The sequence below is a fragment of the Penaeus monodon genome, chromosome 13, assembly GCF_015228065.2.
Source record: "Penaeus monodon isolate SGIC_2016 chromosome 13, NSTDA_Pmon_1, whole genome shotgun sequence".
Taxonomy (NCBI): Eukaryota; Metazoa; Arthropoda; class Malacostraca; order Decapoda; family Penaeidae; genus Penaeus; species Penaeus monodon.
Window position 1 is genome coordinate 8,661,873 of NC_051398.1, and position 10,000 is coordinate 8,671,872.

Sequence of the window (10,000 nt, forward strand, 5' to 3'; positions counted from 1 at the left end):
TGGAACATCCGGTCCTTGCGGCAGGATGAGCGGTTACCTCTGCTATCGCGGGAATTGAAGCGACTGGGAGTTGAGGTGGCTGCCCTCTCAGAGGTGAGAAGACCTGGTAGCGGCACGATCAGTGTGGGTGGTTACACCTACTACTGGTCGGGCCGCAGCGATGGTCACCACCTCCAGGGTGTAGCCATAGCCATCTCCAGTCGACTTCAGCCTGCGGTAGTCGAGGTGACACCGGTTGATGAGCGTATCATGGCATTGAGACTGAAGCATGCTTTTGGCTTCATGTCTCTTATTGCTGTATACGCTCCTACCGATGTACATAAAACCGATGTGAAAGAGGCGTTCTACGCCAAACTCGCATCTGTGGCAGACGATTGCCCCCGGCGAGACATTCGCATTGTCCTGGGCGACTTCAATGCGGTATCCGGCTGTGACCGAGCTGGCTACGAGATGTCTGTCGGCCCCCATGGCTCGGGAGCTGATCCCAGCAGCGAGAATAGCCTCCTTCTCCGGGACTTTGCTAGGTCCCAGAAAATGAGGATCTCTGGCTCCTGGTACCAGCGCTCCAACTCGCATCGCTGGACTTGGTACAGCGATACGGGTACAGTGGCCAAGGAGATCGACCACATTCTTGTCAGCACGCGATGGAGGATCCTCCAGAACTGCAGGGTTTACCGGAGTGCTGAGTTCTGTGGCACCGACCATAGGCTGCTTGTGGCTACCCTGCGGGTCCACTTCAAAACTCCCCGTCCCTCCAGTGGCCACCCTAAGGTGTTTCACTTGGACAGACTAAGGGAGGAGGAGTGTGCCCGTGGGTTCGCCACGGCAGTCTCTGACCGATTCTCAGAAACCAGCAACCTGACGGATCCAGTTGCTCTGTGGGAGTCCTTCAAGCGCGTAACACTCGAAGCAGCTCAGGAGTCCATTGGCGTACGCCCAAGGACAAGGCAGAATACCATCTCCCTGGAGACATTAGAGGCCACTGAAGTGTGTCGCAAGGCTCGGCTGAATGGGAATCAAGTCTTGCGTCGTTCCATGGTGCGTAGGGCTCGGACACTGCTGAGAAGGGACAAGGAACAGTTCATCAGGAATCTTGCTGAGGAGGTCGAAGGCCATTTCTTGGTAAATGACCTTCGCCCTGCCTACCAAGCCCTGAGAAAACTGAACCCTAAGCCCTCCTCACAGATGACTGCAGTCCGATCAGCGGATGGACGGATCATCTCAGATCATGTTGGGGTTCGTGAACGTTGGGCTGAGTATTTTGAACAGTTGTACCAGGTGGATCCTCCAACAGTTAGCTTGGATGCAAGCGATGTCTCAGTGCCTGTGCCGGACCCACCCATCAGCGAGGAACCTCCTACCCTAACAGAGGTTAGGCTGGCGATCTCCAAGCTGAAGAGTGGGAAAGCTGCAGGCATATGTGATATCCCTGCTGAACTGCTAAAGGCTGGGGGTGAACCTATGGCTCGGGGCCTGCATACAGTCCTGACTGCCATTTGGCAGTCTGGTACCATTCCCCCTGACCTGCTGAGGGGCGTGGTCATCCCTCTCTGGAAGGGGAAAGGGGATCGATGGGACTGTAGCAACTACCGTGGCATTACACTGCTCAGCATACCAGGCAAGGTTCTCGCTCACATTCTTCTGAAATGGATCCGCAACCACCTACTGAGGCACCAGAGACCGGAGCAGTCTGGATTTACTCCTGGCAAGTCCACAATAGACCGTATACTAGCGCTTCGAGTAATTGTGGAACGCCGTCGTGAGTTTGGTCGTGGGTTGCTTGCAGCCTACATCGACCTCAAGAAGGCGTTTGACTCGGTGCATCGGGAATCGCTATGGGAGATCCTGAGGCTCAGGGGAATTCCGACACAGATTATTGGCCTGATAGCAAGCCTCTATACTGGTACTGAAAGTGCTGTAAAGTGTGGTGGGGGTATGTCGAACTTCTTCCCTGTTAATTCAGGGGTGAGGCAAGGCTGTGTCCTTGCACCCACACTTTTCAACACTTGTATGGACTGGATAATGGGCAGAGCTACTAGCCAAAGTCAGTGCGGAGCAACACTAGGCAATATTAAGGTCTCGGACCTTGACTTTGCCGACGATGTTGCCATCCTATCTGAGTCCTTGGAGTCACTTGTGGCGGCTCTTGATGCATTTAGCAATGAGGCGAAGCCCCTAGGCCTAGAGGTCTCCTGGACCAAGACCAAGATTCAGGACTTTGGGGGCCTGTTAGGGGAACCCGTTTCAGTCGATCCATGCTTGCGGCGAGGACGTTGAAGTCACAGAAAGTTTTACATACCTTGGTAGCGTAGTCCATATCTCTGGGTTGTCAGACCAGGAAGTCAGTAGACGGATTGGTCTGGCAACAGGAGCCATGAACTCGATCATCAAGAGCGTTTGGAGATGTCGGTACCTATGCAGAAGGACCAAGCTGCGTGTCTTCAGGGCCTTGATACTTCCAGTTTTGCTCTATGGAAGTGAAACCTGGACGCTATCCAGTGCCTTGGAGTCTCGCCTTGATGCCTTTTGTAACAAGTCCCTTCGCCGGATCATGGGGTACAGTTGGCAGGACCACGTGTCCAACCGGCGGTTACACCGTGAGACTGGCATGGGACCTGTTACTTGCATAATCCGGGATCGCCAACTCAGGCTATATGGCCACCTAGCTCGCCTCCCTATGGACGACCCTGCCCACCAGGTTGTCTCTCTGCGAGACAACCCTGGGTGGAGGAGACCTGTGGGACGTCCTAGGAGATCATGGCTTGGGCAGCTCGACGAGACCTGTCGTGAGGAACTAGAGATGGGCCGTGTGCCTGCCTGGAGACTCGCCTCGAGGGATCCTCGTGGCTGGAAGCGAAGGGTGGATGCGGCCATGCGCCCCCGTCGGCGTTAGCCCCTTGATGATGATGATGATATATAAGACACACAGACATGTGGCATAGAGACAAACAGAAACAGAAGGTATTACATAACAGATATGCATACACAAACATAAACAAACGGAGGTAGACAGACATATACGCAAACATAATCTGATCAACAAAAATACAAACAGAGGCAGACACACACAAACAAGCAAACTGGGACACATTTAAACAGAGACAAACACACACACAAACGCAAACCGATCTCACCGAACCTCCTGAGAATTAAAATAATAATAATAATAATAAAAAATTAAAAATAAAATAAAAAAGAGACAGAAAAAAGACGATACGAACGACAGTAACACACACACACACACACACACAAAACACACACAAACACACAAACAAACACACACACACACAACCAACCAACCACCAAACCAGCCAACCCACAACCAAACCCCCCCCACCCCCATCCTTCCTTCCCCAACCAAAAACAGCACCCCACCCCACCCCTGTCCCTTAAATACCTACTACTGCAATTGAGAAAATGTGACTGGTCGGCGCAGTTCTCCGCCCGAATCTCAGACAAGTGGCATCGCTTCGACTTGGGAATGCACTGGCGTCCGTCGGCGCACGCGAACTCCGACTCCGTGCAGTTGCGCCAATGGCCTGGTGGGGAGAGAGCGATGGACGGAGAGAAACGGATAATTAATAAGGAAATTAGGTAGAGTTGAACAGATGATTAACTGGAGGGAAATGGATAAGGGAATTAGGTAAAGGGTTGATAAGATGATTAACTGGATGGAAATAGATAATAAGGTAATTACATAGAGAGTTGAATAGATAGTTAACTGGATAGAAATACATAATTAATAAAGTAATTAAATAGATAATTAAAAAGGTAATTCGATAGATAGTTCAATAGATCATTAACTGTGCAGTTGCGCCAATGACCTGGTGGGAGGAAGCGTTAAATGGATAAGTAGATAATTAAATATATAATCAATTAGGTAACTTAATAGATAATTTGACAGATAATCAAATAGATAATTAAAAAGATGATTAAGTAGACAAATAAATAGATAATTAAATAGATAATGAATAGATGACTAAATAGATAATTAGATAATTGAATAGATTGTTAAATATGCTAACTTTTCCTGCGTGAAATTACGTCAGTTACCTGGTGAGAGAGAAAAAGAAAAAAAAAGATAAACAAAGAAACAAGTAAAAAACAAAGAAACAAGTAAATAAAAAAAGAAACAAGTAAATAAAAAGAAACAAGTAAATAAACAAAGACACAAGGAAATAAGCAAAGAAACAAGGAAATAAAAGAAACAAGTAAATAAACTAAGAAACAAGTATAAAAAAGAAACAAATAAATAAAAAAGAAACAAGTAAATAAACAAAAAACAAGTAGATAAACAAAGAAACAAGTAGACTAAATACAAGTAATCGTGTAAGTAATCAAATTTAAGTAATATAAGTAAATCAGTTAATAAGTAAATGAGAAAAAAATGGAGGAAAAAAAAAATATCTGGTGAAAATATTAGAAATAAAATTACAGATAAACAAGAAAATTAGTGAATAACAAATAGATAAAGAGATAAATAAATAAGGAAAAGAATAAACAAATAAATAAGGAGACGAATAAACAAATAAATGAGATGAATAAATAAATAAGGAAATTAATAAACAAATAAATAAGGAGATGGATAAACAGATAAGGAAATTAATAAACAAATAAATAAGGAGATGGATAAACAGATAAATAAGGAAATGAACAAACAAATAAATAAGGAGATAAATAAGCAAATAAGTAAGGAGATAAACAAGTAGATAAGGAGATAAATAAACGAATAAATGAGGATAAATAAGGGAATAAATAAGGAGATAAATAAATAAATAATAATGATAAATACATGAATGATGATGATGATGATGATGATGTGATGATAATGATGTGACGATGACGATGATGATGACGATGATAATGACGATGATGATAATGACGATGATGATGATGACGGTGATGATAATGGTGGCAATGACGAAAATGATGATAATGATGAGGGAAATGATGATGGTGATATTGACGATGATGATAATGATGGCAATGATGAACATGATGATGGGAATGGGGATGGTGATGATTATTATGATGATTATGATGATGATGGTGATGATGGTCATGATTATGATATAAAAAATACGTGAACTATAAACTGCTGATACGTTTCTAATCTATATATGTATATAACTTTTTTTTTTTTTACATTGTCTATTTATCTTAAACTGCTGATACGTTTCTAATATATATATATATATATATATATATATATATATATATATATATATATATATATATATATATATATATAATTCCTTTTTTTTTACATTATCTATTTATCTTATCTTAAACTTATTAAAAGGGAGTTGGGTGACACAGTTATGACACTTGCACCAAATGACAGCTAAAGGACGTTCCCCTTTTCTTAACTTCCCAGTATTTCATGCGACATATTCATTTATCATGATGTGTCTTTACGTATTTCAATAAGTGTGAACACCTTTATGTTGAATTCCAACATCATATGCATGTACATTGCTTGGGATTTGTCCACAATAACAGCAAACAGTTTTTCCTTTAATTCATGAGAGATATTCACAGAGGGAGGAGATACAGAACAACCGTTTCGCTGGTTTGATATGCAGTTCCCCTCACTAATGTATATGAAAACGGGCACATCAACTTTATTATTATTAATATTCAGCTTCTGTACATGTCTGGGGGTCGATGAGAAATCAAGGGTGCCATGAAAGTCAGTGGTCTAAAAAGTTTGGTGAAGCCTGAACGAGGCAGACGCAGTAGGAGGTTAATAAACAATGCACTAAGGTTTTCCTACAACGAGTAATGTAGGCCGGTTGTCCTTCTCACGTTAAGAATGCGAAAAGGGGCGTTTCTCAGTATCAAAAGAGAGAATACGCATATCACCTACTGGGGCTACAGACCTACGTAAAGCTACTGACTGACTGCAGCTAAATATCTTAGACAATGAAGTTCAAGAGACGGGGGAAAAGAATATGACCTTGGATAGAAAGAAAGAAAAGAAAAGAAAAGAAAAGAAAAAAAAAATTCTACAAGGGTAGTTTATTCGCTAAACAGAGGAAGTTCTAAGGATAAGGTTTCGAAATGGTGGGCATTAAGCGAGAGAAACTCTTATTTTAGCAGACCAAGTTCAAACCACTGCGACGAATTTCGTTAAAGCCATGATCGATAAGTAACAGGAAAGTAGTAAACGTAGCATGCGTGTTGAGGTTGACGAAGCAATCAACAACCTTGTTAGCGAATGCAGTCAAAATGTTCCAAAAACTACATAAACAACACAACTAGGTAGAGAATGCGATTTATTGAGACGTCTTCAGCCTTGCGATCCGTTGGAAAATACGGAATACTTTTGTGCGCAACAAAGAATACGCTCGAACGGAACGGTCTGTAGCGCTAAGGTGGTGATCAAATGTAAACATTGACACACGAGCATTTTGTGTTTCATATTTTGTGTTTAGACAAATTTACTATGGCTTTTATTTATGCTAGTATTTATAACAGTCATCTTTTTATCTTTGTATATCATATTCATTTCCACTGATACAAAAAGTTCATATGAAAGAATCCACACCGAAAAATATTTCCTGGAATTCTACATTAGTTGTGTTGGTAAACAATATACGCGTCGTTTGCTAGGCGTATCACTTCTTGCTACAGACAGTTCGTTGAAATTGTGCGCTTAGTGGAGCTACGAAATACCCAACGGAACGCAGGGCAGGAAATATTAGATTCATATGGATGGTAAGTGACATGAACACGAGATAGAGAGTGTTTTAGAAAATGATATTTGTTATCTGTGGGACTTCACAGATCAGAGGCCGGATCTGATTGTCATCAACGACGTTATAAATATGATGATAAATATGATAAAGATGATGAAGATGATGATGATGATTACTAGTCATAATAATCATTATGATTATTAACATTATCTACTTCATTATTTCCAATATTACCATCATAGTTACTGTCTTTCATTATTGTTGTTATTATCATCATCACCATCACTATCATCATCATCATCCTTATCATTTTATTTTATTTATTATTATTTTTTAAGTGATTTAATCCTCCTTTATATACTTGATTCTCTTTCATGTATATTTATATAACTTAATGACTCCTCTGCAAAGTTGCACCAGGTAAACAAAGGTAAAGGCTTAATTAACAAGATTAAAGTGCTTGCGTGGATCAAAGTTATTCTAAGTTGCTTTAAGGACAGATTCAAAATGGCTGTTAAAAACACGATAGAAGGTAATGAATGACTATTTATTATATCCATGAGCATGATTAAACAAAGGAATATAAAGTACAAAGACCTACTCAACTACATGATGTCAACATAGTGCCAAGTAGTTCGTCAAACACCGCACCGGTAATGGTACGGATATGGATATATGGATGGATGGATGGATGGATGGTGGGTGGGTGGGTGGGTGGGTGGGTGGATGGATGGATGGATGGATGGATGGATGGATGGAAGGAAGGAAGGAAGGAAGGAAGGAAGGAAGGAAGGAAGGAAGGATGGATGGATGGATGGATGGTTGGGTGGATAAATCGAAGGATGGATGGATGGATGGATGGACGGATGGAAGGATGGATGGGTGGATGGATGAGTGGGTGGATAAATGGATGGATGGATGATATATATATATACATTAAAAAAAAAAATCTCTTCTTTACCTGACCATACACCCAAAACTCTCCACCGAAAACCGCCGTACACAAACTCCAATACCTTAACGTCAACACACACTCACAGCTCTTTTCATCAGAGTGGTCGAAACAGTCGGGGAAATGGTCACACCAGAGCTCCTCCTGAAGGCACTGTCCTGTCTGGCAGCGTCGATAACCCTCGGCACATGGATGGTCGTCTGTGAAAAGGTCGGGGGAAATGTGAACGAAATGGGTTACGTTGTTTTGGTGGGTGTCGTGAAAGAGTGAATTGTTGGGGTAAAAGTACGTGTGGTGGTGGTGGTGGAGGTGGTGGTGACGATAATGATAATTATTATTATAATAATGCTAAAGATGATGATGATGATGATGACGATGATAATAACAATGCTAATGGTGGTGGTGGTGGTGGTGGTGGTGGTGGTGATGGTGATGGTGATGGTGATGTGATGTGATGATGATTATGACGATGATGGTGATGATTGTGATGGTAATGACAATAATAATAATAATATCAATAGTAATAACTCTAAAAGTAATGATGATAATGTTAATAATGACTATAATCTTGATAAAAAATAATATTAATGATAATAATTATTAAATTAATATTGATGACGATGATAATAATAATGACAATAATATTTATAATAGTATTAATAATAATAACTATGAAAATGACGGTTTTGATGATGACAATAATTATGATAATATTGGCAATAACAGTGATATCAATAATCATTATTATAAAAACAATGAAGATAATAATAATGATAATAATAATAACAATAATAATAATAATAGTAATAGTAATGACACTAATAATGATAATGATATTAATCATTATTTCATAAATGATGATAATAAATATAAATATAATAATAACAGAAGTAATGATAATGATAATAATAACTACGATAATGATGGTAATAGCAATAATAGTAATACAAGTAAAAGAAAAATGATGTTGACAATAATAACAACAATATAATCAAGGTACATATAACCAGGCAGCTCCACTTCCATATAACCTGTTGAACCCAAAAATGAAACTAACTTTTTCGCAAGAGTTTTCTGACGGCTGTTAATGGCAAGGAACCCTTAGTTATCATTAATAATAGAGGGAAATTATAAAAAATAATTATGCATCTAGCTATATCTGATATCTCACAGCGCATTTCTATTGGCTGAACGTGGTGACGTCATTACCTCCGCCCCATTTCATACCCCAACAATTTGTGGCATATTTTATGGTATGTGTTATTCATTGCATTTTATTTGAAAATAGTTCAGTAATAACAATGTTTAAAAAATATATATATATACATCAAAAGCAAAACCAAGAATAAAATAAAGATACTGATTATTTGTATTAAAGGTGATGAGGCAGGCTTAGGTCGACAGTTGCCAATTAGGATTTTCATCAAGGTGGAGTGGTATTACCTGTGTAAAGATACCTTGATAACAAAGATGATCATAATAATAACAATTCTAATATCGATAATAATAAAAAGTCTAGTTATAACAAAAACAAAAAATACGATTATGATAAAGTAAAAGTAACAATCAGAATGATAACAGTAATGATAATAGAAAATAATAGTAATAATAATAGAAAGTAATAACAATAATAATGATTATGTTTATGCTGCTACTATTACTATACTACTACTACTATGAATATGACTACTGCTACAACTATTTTTTTCTAATATTAATGATAACAAGTACGATAACAATAATAATAATAATAGCAGCAGCAGTAGCAATAACAATAATAATGAGATTTTTTTTTTCTTCAAAGGATTACAGAACACAGATATGTCCATTGTTTTCGAGTTTCAACACGATTTTCCTCTTACACCACATACTAGAATAAATAAAACATTGTTTTATACTGCACAATCCCCATTTCCTCTCTATATTGTATTTCCATTGTGCACATTTAAAAAACTAATAACTGTTCTATTCTACATTACGCATCTTATTTCACAATATTTTCGGATTTATAATGTACTAATAACATTTTACATCATGAAGCATATCTATATATTTCACATCATATAAATAGTTCAAGCTATCCTGTTTTCCATATACAACATACTGTATATTAAACCCAATGTCAGCGGGTGGCAAGACTACAATGCCAAGCCCACTGTAATAAAAGTTTATCTATTGTCTCTACACATAGATGGCTCTGCATGTGCTTAGTCACCAAGGAGTCAGCTCTTTGTCTTACCTATCTCATCTGTTTACCCCTTTCCTTTCTATTATTTTAGTGTCTTTGATGTTATTAATATTTTATTAACAATTTAATAATCATATCAATAAGAATGATAACAATGTC

At 39.1% G+C, this 10,000-nt stretch overlaps 1 protein-coding gene across 1 annotated transcript in view; it reads right to left on the minus strand.

Annotated features, from left to right (window-relative positions):
- LOC119579867 (G-protein coupled receptor GRL101-like) overlaps positions 1-10,000 on the minus strand; it is a 57,323-nt gene that overhangs the window by 18,728 nt on the left and 28,595 nt on the right. Inside the window, exons 9-10 of the mRNA XM_037927717.1 lie at positions 7,740-7,853; positions 3,402-3,539 (exon numbers count right to left, since the gene is read on the minus strand). Of these exons, the coding sequence (XP_037783645.1) occupies positions 3,402-3,539; positions 7,740-7,853 (252 nt within the window). The remainder of the gene's footprint in view (positions 1-3,401; positions 3,540-7,739; positions 7,854-10,000) is intronic.